Source organism: Mustelus asterias, chromosome 7 (genome assembly GCF_964213995.1).
Source record: "Mustelus asterias chromosome 7, sMusAst1.hap1.1, whole genome shotgun sequence".
Taxonomy (NCBI): domain Eukaryota; kingdom Metazoa; phylum Chordata; class Chondrichthyes; order Carcharhiniformes; family Triakidae; genus Mustelus; species Mustelus asterias.
Window position 1 is genome coordinate 14,881,772 of NC_135807.1, and position 27,827 is coordinate 14,909,598.

Here is a 27,827-nt window from a genome sequence, read left to right on the forward strand (position 1 = left end):
GGGGGCGCTGCGTTGATCCTCCCGGCGAGAGGAGGCGCGCTGTCGGTTATCCCGGCGATAGGAGGGGGGGGGCATTGTGTTGGTCCTCCAGGCGAGAGGGGGCGCTCTGTTGGTCCTCCAGGCGAGAGGGGGCGCTGTGTTGGTCCTCCAGACGAGAGGGGCGCTATGGTGGTCCTCCAGGCGAGAGGGGGCGCTGTGTTGGTCCTCCAGGCGAGAGGGGGCGCTCTGCTGGTCTTCCAGACGGGAGGGGGCGCTGTGTTGGTCCTCCAGGCGGGAGGGGGCGCTGTGTTGGTCCTCCAGGCGGGAGGGGGCGCTGTGTTGGTCTTCCGGCCGAGAGGGGGCGCTCTGTTAGTCCTCCAGGCGCGATGGGGCGCTGTGTTGGTCCTCCAGGCGGGAGGGGGCGCTGTGTTGGTCATCCCGGCGAGAGGGGGCGCTATGTTGGTCCTCCAGGCGAGAGGGGGCGCTGTGTTGGTCATCCCGGCGAGAGGGGGCGCTATGTTGGTCCTCCAGGCGAGAGGGGGCGCTGTGTTGGTCCTCCAGGCGGGAGGTGGCGCTGTGTTGGTCTTCCAGGCGGGAGGGGGCGCTGTGTTGGTCTTCCAGGCGGGAGGGGGCGCTGTGTTGGTCTTCCAGGCGGGAGGGGGCGCTGTGTTGGTCTTCCAGGCGGGAGGGGGCGCTGTGTTGGTCTTCCAAGCGGGAGGGGGCGCTGTGTTGGTCTTCCAGGCGGGAGGGGGCGCTGTGTTGGTCTTCCAGGCGGGAGGGGGCGCTGTGTTGGTCTTCCAGGCGGGAGGGGGCGCTGTGTTGGTCTTCCAAGCGGGAGGGGGCGCTGTGTTGGTCTTCCAGGCGGGAGGGGGCGCTGTGTTGGTCTTCCAGGCGGGAGGGGGCGCTGTGTTGGTCTTCCAGGTGGGAGAGGGGGCTCCCGGTGCTCTGAGTCAAGCTGCCGCCTGCAGTGTGAACTTACTCAGTGCCGGTTGTTATGGACTTCCCGCCGATACACAGGTGCTTCCAAGTGAGTAAAGTCGGTGTCGGGGCTTTTCCGAAACTGAGAGCGAGCTTTCTGTACCGCCCGAGGCCTGAGAGCAGCTGTCTGGAGCAGAGTTATACTCCCCACACACACACTGCCACCCCGCCATCTCCCTGATAACAACTGGGGAATTGAAAAGAGTTTGTAACAGTCACAATCTCAATGTGGACTCTCAACACTGTGTTAGAGTGGAGTGTTGGACAGTTCTGCAATAGTGCTGTAGCTGTAGTGTGTTCATCAGGTAAACTAATAACTCGGATGTAATTTTGTAAGGGTTAATGGTTATAGAACAAAGGTTAATAGATTCAGTTAATGTGTGCTGCTGCCTCACAGCGCCAGGAACCCGGGTTCGATTCCCGGCTTGGGTCACAGTCTGTTTGGAGTCTGCACATTCTCCCCGTGTCTGTGTGGGTTTCCTCTGGGTGCTCCGGTTTCCTCCCACGGTCCAAAAGACGTGCTGGTTAGGGTGCATTGGCCAGGCTAAATTCTCCCTCAGTGTACCCGAACAGGCACCGCCGGAGTGTGGCGACTAGGGGATTTTCACAGTAACTTCATTGCAGTGTTAATGTAAGCCTACTTGTGACATGAATAAATCAATAAGCCTTCATTGAATGACAGAATGGAAGAAAGTACAAAATGTCATGAACGTAGCCCAGTCCATCACGCAAACCAGCCTCCCATCCATTGACTCTGTCTACACTTTCTGGTGCCTCAGCAAAGCAGCCAGCATAATTAAGGACCCCACGCACCCCGGACATTCTCTCTTCCACCTTCTTCCTTTGGGAAAAAGATACAAAAGTTTGAGGTCACATACCAACCGACTCAAGAACAGCTTCTTCCCTGCTGCTGTCAGACTTTTGAATGGACTTACCTCGCATTAAGTTGATCTTTCTCTACACCCTAGCTATGACTGTAACACTACATTCTGCACTCTCTGATTTCCTTCTCTATGAATGGTATGTTTTGTCTATAGCATGCAAGAAACAATACTTTTCACTGTATGTTAATACATGTGACAAATCAAATCAAGAATGGGCTCAAGGGGCTGAATGGCCTCCTTTGTCCCCAGTCATAGGTGGGGAGAGGGGGTTTAGAGAGAGAGAGATAGGCTTGAAGCAGGGACTGAATTAATTTAAGAAAAAGGCCATAGACAAAATTCAAGGGATGATTTTATGGGACATTTGAAGATTAGGAAAGAGAAGTGGCAAACCAAATGTAGTTTAAGAAACAATTTCCCAAGTTCTGTTGGGAGAACGGATAGGCAAGTGAATCAGTAGCAGACTGATCCAAGCTGGAAAATATGATTGCAAGTCGAGAAATCTGGGACTCTTTTGCTTAGAGCAGAGAAGGTTGAGGAGAGATTTCTTCGTGGGAGAAGATGGCCTAGTGGTATTATCGCTAGACTATTAATCCAGAAACTCAGCTAATGTTCTGGGGACCTGGGTTTGAATCCCGCCATGGCAGATGGTGGAATTTGAATTCAATAAAAAATGTCTGGAATTAAGAATCTACTGATGATCATGAAACCATTGGTGATTGTTGGAAAAAACCCATCTGGTTCACTAATGTCCTTTAGGGAAGGAAATCTGCCATCCTTATCTGGTCTGGCCTTACATGTGACTCCAGACCTACAGCAATGTGGTTGACATTGAACTGCCCTCGGGCAATTAAAGATGGGCTATAAATGCTGGCCAGCCAGTGACGCCCATGTCCCACGAATGCATAAAAAAGATTATGAAGGGTTTTGATGTACAAGGCGAAACTGTTTACACAGGCAGGAAGGTAGGTAAGTAAAGGACAGATAAAATTGGACAAAAGAATCAGAGGGAAAGAGGAGAATTCTTTTTACGCTCTGAGTTGTGTTCCTCGAAATGGTAATGGAAGCAGATTCAATAGTAACTTTAAAAAGGCAATTGGATCTATACTTGCAAAAGAAAAGCATTGGATTGATTGAATTGACTTGATATCTTACTGTCACATGCATTGGGATAATGAGAAAAGAGCATGTGAATGGGATTAATTGGATAACTCAAAGAGCTGGCACAGCCCAATGGGCTGAAGGGCCTCCTCTACTGCTGTATGATTCTATGTCCAAAGATGTGCGGGTTAGGTTGATTGGCCAGGTTAAAAAAAAAAAATTGCCCCTTAGAGTCCTGGGATGTATAGGTTAGAGGGATTCGCGGGTAAATATGTGGGGGTAGGGCCTGGGTGGGATTGTGGTCGGTGCAGACTCGATGGGCCGAATGGCCTCCTTCTGCACTGTAGGGTTTCTATGATTCTATGTGTTCCTTAGTAAGATGAGGATTGAGGTTGGGAAGATTTCTGAATCCATAAATTCCTTCATAGAATATCAGGTGTAATTTAGGAAATGAATGTTGAGCAAAAGGTGATATGAGGAGGGATGACTATAATTTTGACCAAAGAGATTGGTTCAAAGGTAAATTAGATTGAGAAGCAGCGGTGGTTAAACAGAAAGACAAAACTTTTATATTTATGGAGTCTTTCACACCTTAGGGCACCTCAAAGTTTTATGGACAATAAGACGTAGGAGTAGAAGCAGACCATTTGGCCCATCAAGTCTGCTCTGCCATTCAATGAGATGATATGCTCAATTCCACTTTCCCATGATTCCCTTACTGATTAAAAATCTGTCTATCTGAGCCTTGAACATACTTAACCACCCAGCCTCTACAGCCCTCTGTGGTAAAGAATTCCACAGCTTCACCACCCTCTGAGAGAAGAAATTCCTCCTCATCTCTGTCTTAAATGGGCGACCCCTTACTCTGAGATTATGTCCTCTGGTCCGAGACTCTCCCATAAGGGGAAGCAACCTTTCTGAATCTCACCCTGGCAAGCCCCCTGAGAATCCTATATGTCTCAATAAGGTCTTCTCTCATTCTTCTAGACTCCAGTGAGCACAGGCCAAACTGTCTCAACCTCTCGTCATAAGAAAATCCCTCCATACCCTGGATCAACCTAGAGAACCTTCTCTCCAATGCCACAATGTTCCTGGATAAGGAAATCAAAACTGTTCACAGACAATGAAGTGCTTTTGGAGTGTAGCTGCTGTTAAAGGCAGTGAATTATTGAGCTATGGGTCAGGCCAGCCAGAGTGTGGCAAAGGGTGGGTAGAGTCAGGGAAATTGATTTGAAAAGGAGTTGAATGTCTGGAGAATATTATATAGTTAGGAAAGGTTTTAAACACAAGGCTGAGAATTTTAAGTTCTGGGTCCAAAGATGTGTAGGTTAGGTAGATTAGCCATGGTAAATTCATTAACATACAGAGGAATTTGGGTGCGCAGATCCACAATTCCCAAAAAGTGGCAACACAGGTGGCGAAGGTGATTAAGAAGGCATATAGCTTACCTGCCTTCGTTGGCTGGGGCATTGAGTACAAGAGTTGGGAAATCCTGTTGCAGCTATATAAAACCTTGGCTAGGCTGCATTTGGAGTATTCCGTGCAGTTCTGGTCACCACACTACCAGAAGGACGGGGAAGCTTTGGAAACAGTGCAAATAAGGTTCATCAGGATGTTGCCTGGTCTCGAGGGTGTTGGCTATGAGGAGAGGTTGAATAAACTAGGATTGTTTTCACTGGAAAGACGGAGGCTGAGGGGAGACCTGATAGAGGTCTACAAAACTATGAGAGGCACAGACAGGGTGGATAGTCTAGAGGGTTTTTTCTCAGGGTGTAAGTATCAATTACAATGGGGCACAGGTTCAAGGTGAGAGGGGGAAGTTTAAGGGAGGTGTGCAGGAGAAGGTTTTCACGCAGAGAGTGGTGGGTGCATGGAATGTGCTACCAGAGGAGGTAGAATCATAGAATCTACAGTGCAGAAGGAGGCCATCGAGCCTGCACCGAACAATCTCAACCCCGTAACCCCATGTATTTACCCTCCTAATCACCTTGACACTAAGGGGCAATTTATCATGGCCAATCAACCTAACCCTCACATCTTTGGACTGTAGGAGGAAACTCATGCAGACATGGGGAGAACGTGCAAACTCTACACAGACAGTCACCCGAGGCCGGAATCGAACCTGGGTCCCTGGCGCTGTGAGGGAATTGTGCTAGCCACCGTGGTGGAAGCAGGCACATTAGCAACGTTTAAGAGGCATCTGGGTGCATGAATAGGGAGGGAATAGAGGGATATGGACCGAGCAAGGGCAGGAGATTTGTTTTAGTTTAGTTAGGGCATAATGATCGGCACAGGCTTGGAGGGCTGAAGGGCCTGTTCCTGTGCTGTACTTTTCTTTCTTCTAAATGCATGGGATTAGGGGGACAGGGTGGAAGGGAGGGCCTGGCTGGGATGCTCTTCTGGAGAGTCAGTGCAGACTAGATGGACCGGATGGCCTTTTTCTGCAACGTAGGGATTCTATGAAGGTGCTGGCGACCAGCTTCCTTAGCTCAGCAAAGGTGAGAGTGATCAGTGAGTAAGAACTTGGTGTGCAATAGAAACTGAACTTTAAAGATGATGAGGGATGAGAGGTTGGCTAGGAGAGCATTGGAATTGTCCAGTCTGGCGCTGAGGTAAGGACGAATGAGCAGCTGAGCTGAGTGGCAATGTTTGTGGTGGTGAGGATATAGTTTCAGAAGCTCCAGTTTGGGAATCAAACACATTGCTGAGATTTAAACTGAGAGGTCAGTCAAGGAGAGGTAGCAGTGAAACCAGACACTGAGTAGTCCCCAGAGTTGTCTCTTCGAAGGGATAGCGTAGTCAGCCATGTCCAAAGCTACAGAGAGGTTAAGAAGGAATATTGGAGGAATGGTCACAATGTGTGATAGTAAATACAGTGCATACTTTGAGTTACATTGAACAACTCCATGGAAGCTTAGCATATACCTATATAGTCAGTGTTGAACTACTTCACAGTGCAAATGTACTCCCTGCTACAATCCAAATTTAGAAAGTCAATTCTATAATTACACTTGGCTGCATGGTGACACTGTGGTTAGCACTGCTGCCTCACAGCGCCAGGGACCTGGGTTCAATTCAGGTCTTGGATGACTGTGGAGTTTGCACGTTCTCCCTGTGTTTACGTGGGTTTCCTCCGGGTGCTCTGGTTTCCTCCCGCAGTCCAATGATGTGCAGGTTAGGTTGATTGGCCATGCTAGATTGTCCCTTAGTGTCAGGGAATTAGCAGGGTAAATACGTGGGGCTACTGAAATAGGGCCTGGGTGGGATGGTTGTCAGTGCAGGCTCGATGGGCCAAATGGCCCCTTGCTGTACTGCAGGGATTCTATGATTCTAAATAGATAGAATCATAGCATCCCTACAGTGCAGAAGGAGGCCATTCAGTCCATCGAGTCTGCGTTGACCACAATCCCACCCAGATCCCTATTTACGTAACCCCATACATTTACCCTGGTAATCCCCCTGACATTAGGGTTAATTTAGCCAATCAACCTAACCTGCACATCATTGGACTGTGGGAGGAAACCGGAGGAAACCCACCCAGACATGGGGAGAACGTGCAGACTCCGCACAGACAGGGACCCGAGGTCGGAATTGAATTGTGAGGTAGCAGTGCTAATCATTGATATTGTATAAATTTTACATATTGACTACTATGCTTAATTAAAGTACTCGTGACAACACCAATTTCATAGCTTGGTTTATCAAAGCAAGTGATAAAGTTTAGATTATTTTGTCCCTTTTAATGAAAGCCGGGATTGTCTAACGTGGCAATGAATGGGCAGCATGTTTGGTGCAGGCTTGGGGGGCCGAAGGGCCAGTTCCTGTGATGTAATTTTCTTTGGATTCAGCCCACAGGTCAAAGAACAAACAGCAGGACCTTTAAACCCTGCCCGTGACTGCTCTGTTTCCATTGCTTCATATTGACACTGGAAGCTTCTGTCGCCTGTTCAAACTTTCTCAGCCTAGATTAGAAAAAAATTCAGCGTTGGCAAATGTGAGGGCCTAAAAAGGATAGAAGAGAGAGAGTACTTTCAAAATTTGAAAAGCTGGGAGCAGTGGAGATCCAAAAGAGACTTGAGGGAGAGTCAGGATACCTGGATCACAGAAAATAACCAAAAAAGCTGATGAATACTGACCTTTACATCTAAAAGATTAGGATGCAAGGGTTTAAAAAATCTTACAAATTTTCCTTATTAGTTATAAAAATATTGAAGACAGCAAAATTATTGTGTTCAATCAAGTAAAAAATCATCCAATTGGCTTTCATTGGAACGTAGATTTACTAGAACGATCCCTGAAGGGATTGCATAAACTCTGCTTGCTATGCCCAGAATTTAGAAAGATAAGGAGTGATTTAATCAAGGTTTTTATGCTATTACGGGAATAGATTGGATAGATAGAAACTATTTCTACTGCTTTGAGAATCTAGGACTAGGGGTCTAGTCTAAAGTTTACAGCCAGATTGTTAAAAAATGTATTCATTCACAGGATGTGGGTGTCGCTGGCCAGGCCAGCATTTATTGCCCATCCCTAATTGCCCTTGAGAAGATGGTGGTGAGCTGCCAGTTTGAGCCACTGCAGTCCATGTGGTTTAGTTATGCCCACAATAAAGATAGGAAGGGTTTTGACCAGGTGACAGTGAAGGAATGACGATATAGTTTCAAGTCAGTATAGTGTGCAGAGGGGAACTTGGGTGGTGTTGCTACGCGACCACTGCCCTTGCACCCTTGGTTGGTGGAAGTCAAAGGTTTGGAAGGTGCTGTCAAAGGAGCCTTGGTGAGTTGCTGCAGTGCATCTTGGAAATGGTACAAACTGCAGCCACTGTGCATTGATGGTGGAAGGAGTGACGTTTTAAGGTGGTGGATGGAGTGCCAATTGAGTTCCTTATGTTGGAGCTGCACATATCCAGGCAAGTGAAGAGTATTCCATCACACTCCTGACTCAAGCCTTGTAAATGGTGGACAGGCTTTGGGGAGACAGGAGGTAAGACTCTTAGCCGTGTAGAGGATCAGAAGGACCTTGGGGTCCGGGTCCATAGGACTCTTAAATCGGCCTCGCAGGTAGAGGAGGTGGTTAAGAAGGCGTATGGTGTGCTGGCCTTTATCAATCGAGGGATTGCATTTAGGAGTCGGGAGATAACGATGCAGCTATATAAGACCCTCGTCAGACTCCACTTAGAGTACTGTGCTCAGTTCTGGTCACCTCATTACAGGAAGGATGTAGAAATTATTGAAAGGGTGCAGAGAAGATTTACAAGGGTGTTGCCTGGATTGGGTGGAATGCCTTATGAGGATAGGTGAGGGAGCTCAGTCTTTTCTCCTTGGAGAGATGGAAGATGAAAGGTGGCCTGATAGAGGTGTACAAGATGTTGAGAGGTATATATCGGGTGGATTCTCGGAGGCTTTTTCCCAGGGCTGAAATGGCTGCTACAAGAGGACACAGGTTTAAGGTGCTGGGGAGTAGGTACAGAGGAGATGTCAGGCGTAAGTTTTTCACTCAGAGGGTGGTGGGTGAGTGGAATCGGCTGCCGTCATGGTGGTGGAGGCAAACTCGATAGGGTCTTTTAAGAGACTTCTGGATGAGTGCGTGGGACTTAATAGGATTGAGGGTTATAGGTAAGCCTATATATAAGCCTAGGTAGGTAGGGACATGACCGGCGCAACTTGTGGGCCGAAGGGCCTGTTTGTGCTGTAATTTTTCTATGTTCTATGTAAATTGCTCGCCGCAGAATTGCTAGCCTCTGACCTGACCTTATAAAATAAAAGTTTGTTTATTAGTCACAAGTAAGGCTTACATTAACACTGCAATGAAGTTACTGTGAAATTCCCCTAGTTACCACATTCTGACGCCTGTTTGGGTCAATGCACCTAACCAGCACGTCTTTCAGAATGTGGGAGGAAACCGGAACGCCCGGAGGAAACCCACGCAGACACGGGGAGAATGTGCAAACTCCACACAGACAATGACCCAAGCCGGGAATCGAACCCGGGTCCCTGGCGCTGTATACTGTGCCACCGTGCTGCCCACGGTATACTCACAGTATTGAAATGGCTGACCAGAAACTGAACTGGACCAATGGTAACCCCCCAGGATGGCGATAATGGGGGATTCAGTGATGGTAATGCCATTGAATGTCAAGGAGAGATGGTTAGATTGTCTTTTTTTTGCAATGGTCATTGCCTGGCGCTTGTGTGGCACAAATGTTACTGGCTACTTATCAGCCTAAGCCTGGATGTTGTTTCGGTCTCGCTGCATATGGACATGGAATCTGAGGAGTCAAGAATATTGCTCAACATTATTCAGTGACCATCCTCACTTCTGACATTATGTTGGAAGGAAAGTAATTGAAGATTGTTGAGCCTAGGACACTACGCTTGAGGATCTCCTGCAGTGATGTCCTGGGATTGCGTTGATTGACATCCAACAACCACAACCATTTTTCTCTGCACTAGGTAAAGCTAACTGGCAGAGTTTCCCTCTGATTTCCATTGACTCTAGTTTTGCTCGGGCTCCTCGATGCCACACTTGGTCAAATGCTGCCTTGAAGCTGCATCAAGGGCAGGCATTCTCACTTCACCTAGGGGTAAAATTAGGAAATACTCAAAGGGTCAAATGGCCTCAAATGAACAAAGACAGAAATTGGGAACTCTCTTCCACAAACAACAACTGATCCGAGATCATTTGTTAACTTTAAAACTGAGGATGTGTTTAAATTTGTGGGGGTTGGTTGAGTAAAATGGCGCTGGCAGAATGTTAGAGCACTAATGTTAAGTTATGGTGGAGGAAAACAAACCACAGATTTAATTGGCCCCTAATGCTGAATCACTAACCTTACAAAAGTAGGAGAGTTGAGAGTGAGAGGTGTCCCATGGCTATTAATTTTCAATGAGTTGTCTCAAGATGCCATCAATGAAGAGCTACAGGAGTAGACTTGCCCGTCATCTCAGTCAGAGGCAGGATGTAGCTCGGGGAGATGCGGATTAAGTGAGAAGAAAAATTAGATACTTTCATAAAGATAAATAAGAAGGTACAAATACACAGCTGAAAAGTGCAGATTCCTTTCCCTGATAATAGAAAGGTCACAAAGGAGTCATTAGAAATGAGTTTTAGGAATGTTATTTGTGAACCGTGCTAATTCCGCTTCCACGTGTTTCTGCAGCTTTGTGCGGAAAATGAGCACGCACAGAGAAAGTTGAAGAAACTTCGGCTGAAGAATGAGCAGTTGGAGAGTGAACTTTCAGAGATCCAGGGAAAACTGCAAATGCAACAGCTGATGAGGGACTTTGTAACTACCAGAGAGTAAGTGTCATCCAAGAAAAACTTAGCGCTTCCTGAAGCTGCGCAAACATACAGTACTTAGGAATCCCACAGCATTGCCTTCTAGTGAGCGAAAGTGAGCTACATTGCAATCCTGACTGATAATTTTAACTTGGTTGTTAGTGTAATTCTTTGCAAACATTGAAGCTATGAAAAGAGGTTGGATAGGCTTGGGTTGTTTTCGTTGGAGCAGAGAAGACTGAGGGGGCGGCCTGATCGAGGTGTACAAGATTATGAGGAACATGGACAGAGTGGATAAGGAGCAGTTGCTCCCCTTAGTTGAAGGGTCAGTCACAAGGGGACATGAGGTTCAAGGTGAGGGGAAGGAGGTTTAGAGGGGATGTGAGGGAAAACCTTTTTTACCCAGAGGGTGGTGATGGTCTGGAATGCGCTGCCTGGGGACTGATAGAGGTGGGTTGCCTCACATCCCTTAAAAAATATCTGGATGAGCACTTGACATGTCATAACATTCAAGGCTATGGGGCAAGTGCTGGCAGATGGGGTTAGGTGGGAGTTCAGGTGTTTCTCACATGTCAGTGTAGACTTGATGGGCTGAAGGGCCTCTTCTGCACTCTATGATTCTGTGAATCTGGGATTTTTCAGCAAATGCTGCCCAATTGTGGGATCACATCTAATGTTAGACATTATGTTCTGAGCTTTTCTTGCTAGGAGCTACATAAATTAATATCCTGCCCTCTGCAGACAAAAGGAATATGTCCAGATGTGACACCTTTTTTGAATAAACAAAAGCATTGTGACAAAAAACATTTCTTTGTAATATGTAAACCAGATGGATTTTGATAAACGTAACCACACAACAGCAAAGACCTGATAGCAGAAACAGCCTGGAGTTACATAGAAACATAGATGATAGGAGCAGGAGGAGGCCATTTGGCCCTTCGAGCCTGCTCCGCCATTCATCACGATCATGGCTGATCGTCCAACTCAATAGCCTAATCCTGCTTTCTCCCCATAACCTTTGATTCCATTCGCCCCAAGTGCTATATCCAGCCGCCTCTTGAATACATTCAATGTTTTGGCATCAACTACTTCCTGTGGTAATAAATTCCACAGGCTCACCACTCTTTGGGTGAAGAAATGTCTCCTCACCTCCGTCCTAAATGGTCTACCCCGAATCCTCAGACTGTGACCCCCTGGTTCTGGACTCATGTTATTCACATCAGAACAGGGATGCTACTGTGCGAGTATATTACTTTAACAAGTCAATGGCTCGAGCACCATTTACTGTACAACTGCTAAAGTTGATGAATGTCACCTGCCACACCCTGGAGAACACAACAGCAGGGGACAAAGAGATTTCCCAGCAAGGTGGAAGAACAATAGCTTCCTGGCGCATTCACCATGGCAACATCTTGACTTCTCAGAGCTGACTGCCAACCAATCAGCACCCCTTTTCCTCATGTAGCTTAAATTGTTGTTCCCTTTGAAATTTGACATTCTTACATCTTGTCCTGATGAGTACAAGACATAAAGCATCAACAGCATGTCTCTTTTTTGCAGCAATACTCAAATTTAAACTCAGTTAAATAAACCTGGAGTAAAGCTAGTATCGGTAATGGTGGCTAATTCATCAAATTAGCTGCAAAACAAAATAACTGCAAAATCATCAGAAATACCCCCTGATGTCCTTTAGAGAAGGAAACCTGCCGTTCTTAGCTGGTCCGCTGCCTGTGTATGATTCCAGATCTACACACTGTACTTGTCTCATAACTGCCTAGCAAGTCACTCACCACCACCTTCTCAAGAGCAATTAGGGATGGGCAATAAATGCTGGCCTTACCAGTGATGCCCACATCCAGTGAATGAATTGGAGCTCTGATGAAGGGTCATCCTGACTTGAAACATCAACTGTACTCTGTCTCCACAGATGCTGTCAGACCTGCTGAGATTTTCCAGCATTTTCTGTTTTTGGCTTACATTTACTGTTGACTGGATCCACAGGTTTGTTTTTGTTCTGTTATTTCTCGCTGCCAAGCAGTGCTTTCATATTTCGGGGAAGCTGTGGCTGTAATGATATTGTCACTGGACCAGTAATCCAGAGACCCAGGGTAAAGTTCTGGAAATGCAGTTCGAATCCCACCACTGCAGATGGTGAAATTTGAATTCAGTAACAATCTGGAATTAAAGGTATAATGCGGACCATGAAACCATTGTCGATTGTCATAAAAACCCATCTGGTTCACTCATGCCATCCTTACCTGGTCTGGCCTACATGTGACTTCAGATCCACAGCAATGAGGTTGACTCTTAAATGCCCTCTGAAATGACCTGGCAAGGCACTCAGTTCAAGGGCAACTAGGGATGGCCAATAAATGCTGGCCTAGTTAGTGACACCCACATCTCATGAATGAATAAAAAAAGTTATTGATTGCTTTAAATGACGTTTAGTTGACATTATAGTTAACCTCTCAGCTGAAGGTCTTGAGTCTGCAACTAATGATGTTGCAGCAATTTCCTTTTTAATCCTTTCGTAAAATTTAGGTTCAACAAAATATGTAAGTGCCTAAAGTGACAAGGGACAGCTTGTCTACCTTGAGTTCTCGCACAGAGCACTCTACAATGCCAAATTTAGTAGGAATAGACCGAGAATATATTCATACAACATGAATTAGAGGGTATATCACCTCTACTTGTGTGCACTAGTTACTAGCTGTTTACAAGTGTTAATGGAAGAAGGTTGGGTACAGGCTTACTGTAATAATTGTTGGGGATAATTGGTAAATTGATGTCAAAGACATTACAAACAAATACTAATTGTCACAATTTTGAATGTTTTTCAAGTGCTCAAATACAGACAGAACCTCAACCATGGCACAGAACAGGTGTCAAAGAGAGCAGCATTTCAAAAACCGATGAAAGGAGCAAGTACGTATTTTAGTTGTTGTTTTCAAAGATACAATAAGAAGTCTCACAACACCAGGTTAAAGTCCAGCAGGTTTATTTGGTAGCACGAGCTTTCGGAGCACTGCCCATTCAACATGATGAAGGGGCAACGCTCAGAAAGCTCGTGTTATCAAATAAACCTGTTGGACTTTAACCTGGTGTTGTGAGACTACTTCCTGTACCTTCCCCAGTCCAATGCCGGCATCTCCACATCATTTTCAAAGATAGTTATGCCTTGAGCAGAAAGAGATAACGAAACTTTGTCTCAAATTAGAGCAAATGAACTTGAAGCAAAAAGAATTAAAGCATTAAAGGAGTTTTGACCATTATGTCAGGCCACAACTGCTCCAAATTCATGTTGTAACCCAGCATTTATTTTCCTTGCCCCAACCACCACCATCATCACCTCGTCCTCAGTAACCTTGTTTGCTCCTGCCTCAATAAATCACAGTGACAATTTTTTATTGGTCTCTGAATTTGGAAGAAATTTCTAAGAGAAAGGCCAAACCTTTATAGAACTAACGCTGATAGTCACTAAATAAATGGAAGTCTATCTGGATCTATGCCCATGAGGTCCTGTTTAAGTGATCGTTGGTTCCAGACAAGTAGTCATTGAGGAAAAATGAGATGATGTGGAGAGCTGGCTGACGAATTAAGCCCAGCCCACTGCCTGCAGCAACTAGAAACTGTCTAGACCATTTTTTTCAATGACTAAGTGCATAAGATTGGGCGTGAAAACGCACCCAAAAAATGAATCAGGAACTCTCCCATTTTCACACTAGCTGGACACTTAGAATCAATCTCCTAAAATTCCACCCATTGTGTTGCATGGTCCCTCAGTAGTGTCTCAAATTACTGAAAACATATTTAGCTATCTTGAAGAGTTGTGACTAGGGAAATACTGCAGCTATTTCACACCACCAGCATCTCAGCAATGAGATGACTTAAGGATGGCACGGTGGCACAGTGGTTTGCAGTGCTGCCTCACAGCGCCAGGGACTCGGATTCAATTCCGGCCTCGGGTCACAGTCTGCGTGGAGTTTGCACTTTCTCCCCATGTCTGCATGGGTTTCCTCTGGGTGCTCTGGTTTCCTCACACACTCCAAAGATGTGCTGGTTAGGTTGATTGGCCATGCTAAATTGCCCCTTCGTGTCAGGGGGGCTAGCTAGGGTAAATACTTGGGGCTATGGGGATAGGGCCTGGGTGGGATTGTTGTCGGTGCAGGCTTGATGGGCCGAATGGCCGCCTCCTGCACGGTAGGGATTCTATGATACTCTTCTATTCTATGAATGGCCAATGAACTGCATGAGGTGTTGGTCAGGAGAGCTGGTGAGCTACCTGTTTGAGTTGTGTCATGGGAACGTTAGGATACACACAAACTACTGGAACAAACGTGGATAGCCCCATGGTTATGGCACTCTCCAAGTAGCCCATGTTAATCTGTTGTAGAATTAAAACAAAGAATCTGGCAATCTATTGACAATATCCCGCCAGTCCTACCTAGTGTGCCAACATGTGACACCAGTTCCATATTACATTGCTGAATCTTACTGCCCTCAGGGTAATCCAATGCGTTATTTCAGAAATGGTGATCCTTTTGGATGTCCTCGTACATCAGTCACTGAAAGCAAGCGGGCAGGAAGGGAAATGGTATGCTGGCCCTCATTGCAAGAGGACTTTCTCACAGAAACAAGTCTTACTGCAGCTGTATGTGGCCTTGGTGAGACCACACCTGGAGGATTGTGTGCAGTTTTGGTCTCCTTATCTAAGAAAGGATATACTTGCCATAGAGGGAGTGAAGCAAGACTGATTCATGGGATGATAGGATTGTCGTATGAGGAGAGATTGGGTTGACTAAGCCTGTATTCACTGGAGTTTAGAAGAATGAGAGTGGATCTCATTGAAATGTATAAAATTATGACAGGATTGGGCAGACTGGTTTCAGGGATATTGTTTCCTCTGGCTGGGGACCTAGAACAAGGTTTCACAGCCTCAAGTAAGCCATTTAGGACTAAGATGAGGAGAAACCTTTTCACTCAGGGCAGTGAACCTGTGGAATTCTCTATTAAAGAAGGCTGTAGAGACAAGTCACTGAATACATTTAAGAAGGAAATAAATAGATTTCTAGACTCTACAGGTGTCAAGGGAGATAGAGAGAGAGAGCAGGGGTATGGCGTTGGGATAGAGGGTCAGCTGTGATACAAAGAACAATACAGCACAGGAACAGGCCCTTTGGCTCTCCAAGCCCGCGCCGCTCCCTGGTCCCAACTAGACCATTCTTTTGTATCCCTCCATTCCCACTCCGTTCATATGGCTATCTAGATAAGTCTTAAATGTTCCCAGTGTGTCTGCCTCCACCACCTTGCCTGGCAGCGCATTCCAGGCCCCCACCACCCTCTGTGTAAAATACGTCCTTCTGATATCCGTGTTAAACCTTCCCCTCCTCACCTTGAACCTATGATCCTTCGTGAACGTCACCACCGACCTGGGAAAAAGCTTCCCACCGTTCACCCTATCTATGCCTTTCATAATTTTATACACCTCTATTAGGTCACCCCTCATCCTCCATCTTTCCAGTGAGAACAACCCCAGTTTACCCAATCTCTCCTCATAACTAAGCCCTTCCATACCAGGCAAAATCCTGGTAAACCTCCTCTGCACTCTCTCTAAAGCCTCCACGTCCTTCTGGTAGTGTGGCGACCAGAACTCGGCGCAGTATTCCAAATGTGGCCGAACCAACGTTCTATACAACTGCAACATCAGACCCCAACTTTTATACTCTATGCCCCGTCCTATAAAGGCAAGCATGCCATATGCCTTATTCACTACCTTCTCCACCTGTGACGTCACCTTCAAGGATCTGTGGACTTGCACACCCAGGTCCCTCTGCGTATCTACACCCTTTATGGTTCTGCCATTTATCGTATAGCTCCCCCCTACGTTAGTTCTATCAAAATGCATCACTTTGCATTTATCTGGATTGAACTCCATCTGCCATTTCTTTGTCCAAATTTCCAGCCTTTCTATATCCTTCTGTAGCCTCTGACAATGTTCCTCACTATCTGCAAGTCCAGCCATTTTTGTGTCGTCTGCAAACTTACTGATCACCCCAGTTACACCTTCTTCCAGATCGTTTATGTAAATCACAAACAGCAGAGGTCCCAATACAGAGCCCTGCGGAACACCACTAGTCACAGGCATCCAGCCGGAAAAAGACCCTTCCACTACCACCCTCTGTCTTCTGTGACCAAGCCAGTTCTCCACCCATCTAGCCACCTCCCTCTTTATCCCATGAGATCCAACCTTTTGCACCAATCTTTGTCAAACGCTTTACTAAAGTCCATATAGATGACATCCACGGCCCTTCCCTCGTCAACCATTCTAGTCACTTCTTCAAAAAACTCCACCAGGTTAATGAGGCAGGACCTCCCTCTCACAAAACCATGCTGACTAACGTTAATGAGTTTATTCCTTTCTAAATGCGCATACATCCTATCTCTAAGAATCCTCTCCAACAGCTTCCCTACCATGGACGTCAAGCTCACCGGCCTATAATTTCCCGGGTTATCCTTCCTACCCTTCTTAAATAATGGGACCACATTAGCTATCCTCCAATCCTCGGACCTCACCTGTGTCCAGTGACGAGACAAAGAATTGCGTCAGAGGCCCAGCGATTTCATCTCTCGTCTCCCTGAGCAGCCTTGGATAGATTCCATCAGGCCCTGGGGATTTGTCAGTCTTTATATTCCCTAAAAAACCTAACACTTCCTCCCTTGTAATGGAGATTTTCTCTAACGGGTCAACACTCACCTCCGAGACACTCCCAGTCAACACATCCCTCTCCTTTGTGAATACCGATGCAAAGTATTCATTTAGGATCTCCCCTACTTCTTTGGGCTCTAAGCATAATTCCCCACTTTTGTCCCTGAGAGGTCCGATTTTTTTCCCTGACAACCCTTTTGTTCCTAACGTATGAATAAAATGCCTTGGGATTCTCCTTAATCCTGTCTGCCAAGGATATTTCGTGACCCCTTTTTGCCCTTCTAATTCCTCATTTGAGTTCTTTCCTACTTTCTTTGTATTCCTCCAGAGCTCCCTCCGTTTTTAGCTGCCTGGACCTAACGTACGCCACTCTTTTCTTTTTGACCAATCCCTCAATTTCCCTGGTTATCCACGGTTCTTGAATCCTATCCTTCCTATCCTTCTTTTTTACAGGCACATGCCTGTCCTGCAGCCCTAACAACTGTTCCTTAAAAGACTCCCACATGCCAGTGATCATATTGAATGGCTGAGCAGACTCGAACGGCTGAATAACCTACTCCTATTTTCTATGTTTCCATGTTCTGGAACTAAATCTGTTGTTTTTGTTTATCTAGTCGACTGCTACAGATGTACAATACCTTACAGAAACGTTACGATAAAGAAATTAAAACCAACAAGGAACAGAGTGAAACCATCTCTAAACTCACTGTAAGTTTGGTATTTTTGTGTTAGGACTGTTTCATTTCTGCTTTGTTGAGTAGATGTGTATACGTGAAATATTGTTGGTTTAGAATGAATTAGAATTGACAACACTTGATCTGTAAGAGTAACCTAGGTTCAGTGTCTGTGAGTTAAGTGGAAGGCATTTGGGGTCTGTACTGGATTTGATCTAAAACAGGGCTGCAAGCTTATTTAAGCTCGCCTTTTGTTTTGCTTATGGATAAAAAAATTGACCCATTCAAGGAAACTTAGAGGTTTTCTTTTCTTGTGCCTCAGTTATCTGTTCACATTAGAGCACTTTATTCAGGTTAAACATCACACACCATTCCTGTGAGCCCTCACTCAGTAACGGCTTGCGATTACATCATGCCTATGAAGTAGTAAGATGTCCCAAGGTGTTTTCAAAGAATATATTACACCGAGATACTGGGACATGTCACCAAACGCTTGCTCAAAGAGGTAGATTTTAAGGAGGGCTTTAAAAGCAGAGAGAGAGGTGGAGAAACAGAAAGCTTTCGATAGGAAATTCCAGAGTTAATGGCCTAAAAGCTGAAGGCAAACCCATCGATGTTGAGCAAATAAAATCTGGGTTGCACTGAAGCCAAAATTGGATAGGCCGGGGCTTTGGGTGTGGAAGTTGCCGAGAGCATGCTTTAATTCATCTTGTATCTGGGTAAATGTAGTGAACCTAGTGGTCAAGCAGAAGGCTTCTGTCATTGTAGTTTGACCACTATGTTGTTATCTCTTCAGATCATAGCCTGTCAGCCTATTGGGCAGGTTAACTGACTATTAACCAGATAAATGAACGGGTTTCAAATATAAATAGTAAATTTACAACAAAAAAACACTGACAATTCTAGTTGCATGGAAAATTGAAAATAAAAGCATTCTCCTGTGCTATCTGTCAGACTAAACTACCAGAAACTCAGTCTCAGACTAAACCTGAGTGGCAAATTATAGTCGACTGCACCACAGGTGATCTCTGGCCTGCTTTATATTGCTTTCAGAATAACTGTTTTCTCTCAGGAAGTCAGCCTCAGAAAGACAATTGAAGTTCTTTTGAAGTTTAGTTTAAAAGAAATTAAAAGTATATATACATCTGTTGATTTCGGCTCGGGGTGCCAATCCATCATACAAAAGAAAAGGTACAAAATATGTCTAATATACATTTAATGGCTTGGCATCTGAATATATATCATTAAAAACATTGTGAAAACAGTAAACCAGACAAACAAGTAATAAGTTTTGTGATGAAGTTTCCGATGAAAAAACAAGACTTGCCTTATGTCGGGAATTCAGAGCCTGGAAACTCCAGTTCCCAGCAGGCCTCTGGGTCTCTGCACATATGCCGGCCGTAGAATGACCTCACGTGCACATAGTGTTTCTTCACGTTCTTGGGACTACTGCACATGCACTGGCCAAAGAATGATCGCACATGCCCAGTTCATTGATTTCACGCACGTGCTGGTCAGAGAATGGCCGCACATGCCCAGTTTGTTAATGTCTTGTCTCCAATCCGGGGACCCGCCATGTGCACATACACAGTTCACTTCTTTTACAACTTCAGATCAGAGACCAGCCCTGTGCCTGCGCAGAAGAAGAAAAAGAACAAGAGTGAACAGTGTGCAAAAAAGGTCAGGTGATCTGTAAGGCAAGTGCCATTGTAGAGAGTGTGACCCAAGGAACAAGACTCATGAGGCGGACAGGGAGAAGGCCCCAAACCAGGGAGTGAAAGAAAAAGGCAACAGTCTAGTTAAGGGACAAGGACAGGAAACAGGCCCTGTTGAGTGAGGTTAAAAGTAAGGAGCAGAGGAAAAGGCTCTAAATTAAAGAGAAAGAGCTGCAAAGAGCAGAGTTGGAGCAAAGAGTGCTAAGGCGAAGCCTGAAGATCCGAGGAGGCAGCCAAAATGCTGGTAACTTTGCGCTGTGGGCCAAGAGAACAGAAGTATCTTTGGAGCAGTAGTGTTCTTCTTGGCACTGCCTAATAACCTGAGAGTGTGCATGGAAAATGAATCTTGGGTATAAGCGGAGATCCAAGGGAAAGGAACATCGGGAGGTGAAGCTGAAACTCTGGAGGTGGATCCTTGAAGTTGTCCGTGTGGAAGCATCATTTGGGAGAGAAGGCAATCTCTTCGAGTGTGGAGATTGGAAACCTTTATGAGAAAGACAGAGTTCAGTTGGTTCCTGTCTGGGGAGGATAACAAGAAATCCTTTCAACCTGCTTTCGTAACTTTTATCATTTGGTTTAGAGTGTGGTGTGTCTGGTCACAGTTCGCCTACTGGTTTACAAGTACCACATACTTACCATGAGTATTAGAGTGTAAGATAGATATTGTAAATTGTGTTATTTTTACAGATTTGTATGCATTTGTAAAGGTATAAAGGAGCAGTGTGATTTGATCATTTACTGGTGTTTGTATTTAAATCTTTCCAACCTTGTTAATATAGTTCTTTTTTCTCAATGAATGTTTTATTCCTTGTGTAAAAACTGCTCCACCAGACTCCTGTGAATGTGTTCAGTGACTGCCCTCCACGGTTTCTGGCATCTGTCAAGCCAGGTTCTACCCGAGGATATGACTTGTCCAGTATTAACACCAGATTGGATCATAACAGTTTCAGCTTAAACATGTATCAGACAATTTCTGATCCTGGAAATGGTTTGCATTTAAAAACCTGCATTATTTTTATTTTTTGTGATTTTGATCTGAAGTGTGTTGCAATTGAAGAAACGTAAAATGATATTCTGTAGACAGAAAGCTTACCTTTTAGTCACAATTACCTAGATCCCTCAATTATACTTACGGTTTAGACATCTTAAAAAATGTTTTGGTTCTTCACTCTTGCACCTTCCAGATGAACATTCATGAGTTAGAATTACAGCTTGTGACATCAAAGCAAAGGATTCAGCAACTGGAATGTGAACACACTCCCACGCGGAGGAGGCGAAGGACTCTGACAGCAGACTCTGCATCTCACAAACACAGGTCTGGGGGCAGGAAATGTTGCTCACCTGACTGCATTCACATTGGTGAGACTTTAACTGAATGTTTATCTTCTTGCGGATGTTAACTCATATTGAGATGTGGTTCCTCATGCACTGGCTCAAGTGGCCATTCTTCATCCGGCAAACTTTCCGACTGTGAAAAGGGGAAGGAAGTATCACAGACCAGGCCCCCCTCCTGACCTTGCCTGATGACATCCACATCTTCTGACGGGATTCATTTGTCTGGTGATCAGGAATGGGAAGTCTAGCTGCGAATCCCATCCCATCCACCAACCCCTTCCCCAACCTCAAGCTTCAGAGACACTGAGGCCATTTGTACCATATTATCATCTAGGCTGAGATCAACTAACTTAGCACAGACCATGGACTGAGCCTTGGACCTCTTCTGATCTATGTAGCTCAGAAGTACATTAATCCACTGAACAAGCTGTATTGAACTTTTCTAAGGCCACAGTGTAATATGTGCTGACTTGCAGATTTAATATTCCATGAAAGCATAACAAACGGTGGAATGAAATAAAATTGTTTAGCCTATCAAGGTCCATCCTGTAAGATGTGTGTCTGATTCCCCCCCCCTTTCACCTGAGGGACGGTTCTATATCATTTCTCCCTTATTAACAGCAGTAACTTAAAGTTACAGAAAATGTATCCATTCATATGTCCCCATTTTTTCCACTTACGAGTGGTGCATTCTGTTAGAACACTGTCTACAATCTCTGAGATGTGAATGAATCTACTACACAAGGGGGGGATGGAATTCCCTTTTTTGCCTAAAAGAAACAACATTTTGGGATGTTTTGAAACCAGTTCTTAACATTTTACATGAACACAGATCTACTGTAAATGGGCTCTAGTATTCAAACAGTTTAGAAGGATATATAGCTTGGGAATTGGAAATGTTGTCTTCGAGAGGTTGAGATGTGAGGTCACATGACACCAGGTTATAGTCCAACAGGTTTATTTGAAATCTGGTGTCGTGTGACTTCTCATCTTGTCCACCCCAGTCCAACACCGGCAGCTCCACTTCAAGAGGTTGTGGAGTTAAAGACATATTGTTTTAAAGTTTATTTCTGAGTGTCACAAGTAGGCTTACATTAACACTGCAATGGAGTTACTGTGAAAATTCCCTAGTCGTCGCACTCCAGCGCCTGTTCGGGTACACTAAGGGAAAATTTAGCACGGCCGATGCACCTAACCAGCACGTCTTTTGGGCTAAAGTTTCATGTGAAGCTAGCTTGTGAATGAGGGGCTGATGTTGACATTGTGTTTTTTCATTCAACTCTGATATACTTCACCTTCTACAAAAGTTTAGAAACTAAAGTGGGATATAAAATTAAATTTTCCCATTTCTGAATTCCCAATCCCAACTTTGCCATAGCGGAGCTCCAAGAAGTGGTCAGACATGGATGTTCAGAGAAGTGATCTGAGGGAGACTCATTCATGGGATGCTGTTGTGTTTCCTTGACCATCTCGGAGTGGATTTGCTCTCATGCTCTGTGGATTGACAGCTACCAGTGAAAGAACAGAGCAAAACAATTACAAAATGGACACCACAAAAAAATACAATCAATGTGCTTGAAACCATCAACAAAGACTTCTACTGATGACAAAAAAAAACATTATAGCCTGTTTCAGCATGTTGTTATTTTCACATTTGCAATTCTGTAATTTTTGTGGTTTTCTGCAGAGTTGTTGTTTGAGATAGAAAGGCTGCAAAAGGAAAAGGATAAACTCACAAAGGAGAGAAGAAACCTGAAAAATGAGCTGGCTGGATTGGACAAGGTATTGTTGTTTTACTCGTGACTTGTTGTAAGCAGTATTTAGCTTAGCCATCTTCCATGTCTGGTTAATTTATTTTAATAATTAGATTGATCAATGGTGCATGTACAGGGCTTTGTACCAATCCATACATGTGCAATGACCACCGTTCCAGCTCTCCGTGATCTAGTGCTCCTGCAGTCTGTATAACTAACCATTATATTTCCCTGCCTTAGAACCATAGAAAATTACAGCTCAGAAACAGGCCTTTTGGCCCTTCTTGTCTGTGCCGAACCATTTTATGCCTAGACCCACTGACCTGCACTTGGACCATATCCCTCCACACCCCTCTCATCCATGAACCCGTCCAAGTTTTTCTTAAATGTTAAAAGTGACCCTGCATTTACCACTTTATCCGGCAGCTCATTCCACACTCCCACCACTCTCTGCGTGAAGAAGCCCCCCCTAATATTCCCTTTAAACTTTTCTCCTTTCACCCTTAACCCATGCCCTCTGGTTTTTTTCTCCCCGAGCCTCAGCGGAAAAAGCCTGCTTGCATTCACTCTATCTATACCCATCAAAATCTTGTACACCTCTATCAAATCTCCCCTCAATATTCTACGCTCCAGGGAATAAAGTCCCAACCTATTCAATCTCTCTCTGTAACTCAGCTTCTCAAGTCCCGGCAACATCCTTGTGAACCTTCTCTGCACTCTTTCAATCTTATTTACATCCTTCCTGTAACTAGGTGACCAAAACTGTACACAATACTCCAAATTCGGCCTCACCAATGCCTTATATAACCTTACCATAACACTCCAACTTTTATACTTTTGTTCTTAGAACACAAGCTTGGCATCATGGAATCACTAACTTAACCCTTCCATTGTTTTCTGCATTCCTAAGCTTCTCAACTTTGAAAAGCAACTTTTGGCTGACTGCTTTCAGAGAGAGAGAGAGAATCCCTACAGTGCAGAAGGAGGCCATTCGGCCCATCAAGTCTGCACCGACCACATCCCACCCAGGCCCTATTCCCCTAACCCCACACATTTACCCTGTCAATCCCCCTGACACTCGGGTCAATTTAGCATGGCCAATCAACCAAACCTGCACATCTTTGGACTGTGGGAGGAAACCGGAGCACCCGGAGGAAACCCACTCAGACACGGGGAGAAAGTGCAGACACCACACAGAGAGTGACCCGAGGCCGGAATTGAACCCGGGTCCCTGGAGCTGTGAGGCAGCAGCGCTAACCACTGTGCCACCGTGCCGTCCTGGAGGTGTGCGTGATGAAATAAGTACCCTGTTGAGCATTTAACACTGCATCTAATCCAGTAATACCTCTCTTTGTAATCTAGATGTTGTGATAAATTGCCAGGATTTTATTGCATTCAATGGGGCAAGGAGATTTTGTGGGGTTAGAGTTCGTTACCTATTTATGAATACTGATCAAATTTCAGTGCACATTGATCCCTATAGAGTTTCCTTTACATTTCATCCAACGTGGAGTCAGGATATAGTCCCATTGAATATTCAAAGCAGTATTATGCTGGCATTTCGCTATTGGATAGTCTTTTGTTCCTTCATGTAAAGTGCAATAAATGTTACGACATACGTTTGAATGTGATTTTATGGTTACTACATCATACTAATTTGATGATTGTATGTTTATTATAGGGTTTCTTTGAAGAAATTGAAGATTTAAAGTACGCTCTGCAAGAATCTGCTAAACTGAATAAAGAGTATGAAAAGTGCCTACGAAAAATGTGTCAAAAATATGGACTTCCGTTTCCACAAGCATTGCGTCCAGTGGCCGTAGACTGAAAAGGGAATGAGTTCATTGCGCCTGAGATCAGCTCTTTTTCATGTACAAGAATGATCATATTTTTAGAATTTTTCCATTTCTAAGTTAAGAGCTTGGTATTGCTGCTCTGTTGTTTTCAGCGTGACTCACCCAGTACCAAGATGCAAAAGATCGAGAAATTTAAGCACAAATTGTAGTTAGCAGCCGTTGCTATCCAGAAATCTGGCCGTGCCCCTCGTTGCATTAGTCACCAGTGGGAGTTTCCGCAAATCACAATCGCTCACAAGCCTTTGAGGAAGCTCCAGAATCCAAGATGATCTTTTGGGTACAAGGATAGTAATAAGCATATTTGGAAAGGGTCAGAATGTTTTATTTGAATTTACTAAGGAGCTGGCCACCCCAATCTAACTAGGAAACAGTTTTGTTTATTTTTTTTTAAAGCTTGGCTGACCCACAGGTGGTGGATAAACACTGATTTAAAATAATTAATACAAAGCCAATTTTACCAAGTTACCACTCTTAAATATTGCAAGGGATTTATTTTTACCGCAGTTCAAAAGTATGAAATTTTAAACCCTTGCCCAAATGAATTAGTTCATGGTAGACTTTACTTGTGCAAATTAATTTGAGAAGAAACTGAGTGCAATTTATACTCGAATCCCAATTTTCTCCCGATTGTTGTGGGGGAAGGTGAGTAGCATAGGGTTATAGAACATAGAACAGTACAGCACAGAACAGGCCCTTCGGCCCACGATGTTGTGCCGAGCTTTGTCTGAAACCCAGATCAAGCTATTTCCTCCCTAACATCCCAAAGTACTCCATGTGCCTATCCAATAGCTTCTTAAATGTTCCTAAAGTTTCTGACTCCACTATCCCTGCAGGCAGTCCATTCCATACCCCAACCACTCTCTGAGTAAAAAACCCACCTCGGACATCCTTCCTATATCTCCCACCATGAACCCTATAGTTATGCCCCCTAGTTACTGCTCCATTCACCTGAGGAAATACTCTTTGAACGTTCACTCTATCCATCCCCCTCATCATCTTATAAACGTCTATCAAGTCTCCTCTCAACCTCCTCTGCTCCAAAGAGAAAAGCCCAAGTTCCCTCAACCTTTCCTCATAAGACCTACCCTCCAAACCAGGCAGCATCCTGGTAAATCTCCTTTGCACTCTTTCCAATGTCTCCACATCCTTCTTGTAGTGAGGTGACCAGAACTGCACACAATATTCCAAATGTGGTCTCACCAAGGTCCTGTACAGTTGCAGCATAACCCCACGGCTCTTAAACTCAAACCCCCTGTTAATGAACGCCAACACACTATAGGCCTTCTTCACGGCTCTATCCACTTGTGTGGCAACCTTCAGAGATCTATGGACATGAACCCCAAGATCTCTCTGTTCCTCCACATTCTTCAGAACCCTACCTTTGACCCTGTAATCCACATTTAAATTTGTCCTACCAAAATGAATCACCTCGCATTTGTCAGGGTTAAACTCCATTTGCCATTTTTCAGCCCAGTTCTGCATCCTACCTATATCTCTTTGCATCCTATCTATATCTGTTAGATAGCCAGTTACCTATCCAATCGGCCAAACTTCCCTCTATCCCACACATCCTTACTTTCTTCATAAGCCGACCGTGGGGGACTTTATCAAATGCCTTACAACAGCCCTCCACCTCATCCACTACCCCACCAATCTTGGTGTCATCAGCAAATTTACTGATCCACCCTTCAGCCCCCTCCTCCAAGTCATTTATAAGAATTACAAATAGCAGAGGACCAAGCACTGATCCCTGTGGCACTCCGCTGGTAACCGGTTTCCAGTCCGAAAATTTTCCATCCACCACCACCCTCTGTCTTCTGTTAGATAGCCAGTTACCTATCCAGTTGGCCAAACATCCCTCTATCCCACACATCCTTACTTTCTTCATAAGCCGACCGTGGGGGACTTTATCAAACGCCTTACTAAAATCCATGTATATGACATCAACTGCACTACCTTCATCTACACACTTAGTTACCTCCTCAAAAAATTCTATCAAATTTGTGAGGCAAGACTTGCCCTTCACAAATCCGTGCTGACTATCCCGGATTAAGCTGCATCTTTCTAAATGGTCGTAAATCCTATCATAAGGACTTTCCATCAACTTACCGACCACCGAAGTAAGACTCACCGGCCTATAATTACCAGGGTCATTTCTATTCCCTTTCTTAAACAGAGGAACAACATTCGCCACTCTCCAGTCCTCTGGCACCACCCCCGTGGACAGTGAGGACGCAAAGATAAAAGCCAAAGGCTCTGCTCTCTCATCCCTTGCCTCCCAAAGAATCCTAGGATATATTTCATCAGGCCCAGGGGACTTATCAACTTTCAGTTTATTCAAAATTGCTAGGACATCTTCCCTCCGAACATATACTTCCTCCAGCCTATCAGCCTGTGACACCCTCTCTTCCTCAAAAACATGGCCCCTCTCCTTGGTGAACACCGAAGAAAAGTATTCATTCATCACCTCTCCTATCTCTTCTGACTCCATACACAAATTCCCACTGCCGTCCTTGACCGGCCCCAGCCTCACCCTGGTCATTCTTTTATTCCTCACATAAGAGTAAAAGGCCTTGGGGTTTTCCTTGATCCGACCCGCCAAGGACTTCTCATGCCCCCTCCTAGCTCTCCTAAGCCTCTTTTTCAGCTCATTTCTTGCTAACTTGTACCCCTCCATCGAGCAGTAAGAACAATTACACCAATGGCTGGAATACAAGTGGACACCAAACACAAACTAAATCTTTCTCCATATTGGAGGAGGAGACAATTTATCCACTTTGATTTGATTTATTATTGTCACATGTATTAGCAGTGAAAAGTATTGTTTCTTGCGCATTATACAGACAAAGCATACTGTTCATAGAGAAGGAAATGAGAGAGTGCAGAATGTAATGTTACAGTCATAGCTAGGGTGTAGAAAAAGATCAACTTAGTGCGTGGCAGGTGAGTTCAAAAGTCTGACAGCAGCAGGGAAGAATCTGTTCTTGAACCGGTTGGTAAGTGACCTCAGACTTTTGTATCTTTTTCCCGACGGAAGAAGGTGGAAGAGAGAATGTCCGGGGTGCGTGGAGGTCCATAATTATGCTGGCTTGTGGTTGGGTACTTCATTGAAACATTGGTAAAAGCATGTGACTACATTTCCCGCTCTTGTAGGGAAGTATGTAGAGGAACCAAACTAAACAAACAGAATCAGGAAATGAGTTGGATGCAGGCAAGACTTAAGCAGGCTGAATCTGTTTTATAGCAAACAGCATCTATTTATTCATTAATTTATTTATCCATTTAAAGAGTCTTTACGCACAACAGCAAACAGAACCGATTCTGCAGCAGAATCACCCGACACAAGGATTATTTCTCCAGCAACATGCAGTGCGTGGAGGATAGTTCGACAATGCAAATGACATGAACTGAATCAATCCCAGTCACTTACACTGTGAATTGTCCAGGAGTGATTGATGAGTGAATTACCCAATCATCTCAACTCTAGGGTGTGACTTGTGATGTCTCTATATGCAGTCTACAGCAAATTTGGAAGAATTTTGTGTTTTTCTAATAAAATATTTAATTATT

General features: G+C 44.7%; 1 protein-coding gene across 3 annotated transcripts; it reads left to right on the forward strand.

Annotated features, from left to right (window-relative positions):
- Positions 1–868: 868 nt before the first annotated feature.
- On the forward strand, positions 869–27,827 carry LOC144495577 (uncharacterized). Of its 3 annotated transcripts, none has more exons than XM_078215712.1 (8): positions 7,463–7,922; positions 10,099–10,238; positions 12,145–12,218; positions 13,059–13,142; positions 17,538–17,631; positions 20,497–20,671; positions 22,335–22,429; positions 24,083–27,827. In XM_078215712.1, the coding sequence occupies exons 3-8, from the start codon at positions 12,145–12,147 to the stop codon at positions 24,227–24,229; spliced, it is 669 nt and encodes a 222-aa protein (XP_078071838.1). In that variant the 5' UTR covers positions 7,463–7,922; positions 10,099–10,238; the 3' UTR covers positions 24,230–27,827. The 3 variants fall into 3 exon arrangements, with proteins under 3 accessions (XP_078071837.1, XP_078071838.1, XP_078071839.1); XM_078215713.1 differs by lacking the exon at positions 7,463–7,922 and adding an exon at positions 9,339–9,391; XM_078215711.1 differs by lacking the exons at positions 7,463–7,922; positions 12,145–12,218 and adding an exon at positions 869–1,006.

Excerpts from the sequence above, each read along its gene's own strand:
- LOC144495577 (XM_078215711.1), top strand. The coding sequence starts at position 974 with ATGGACTTCCCGCCGATACACAGGTGCTTCCAA. Across the intron at positions 13,143-17,537 it reads AAAACCGATGAAAGGAGCAA|TCGACTGCTACAGATGTACA; the intron begins GTACGTATTTTA and ends TTGTTTATCTAG. Across the intron at positions 20,672-22,334 it reads ACCTGACTGCATTCACATTG|AGTTGTTGTTTGAGATAGAA; the intron begins GTGAGACTTTAA and ends GGTTTTCTGCAG.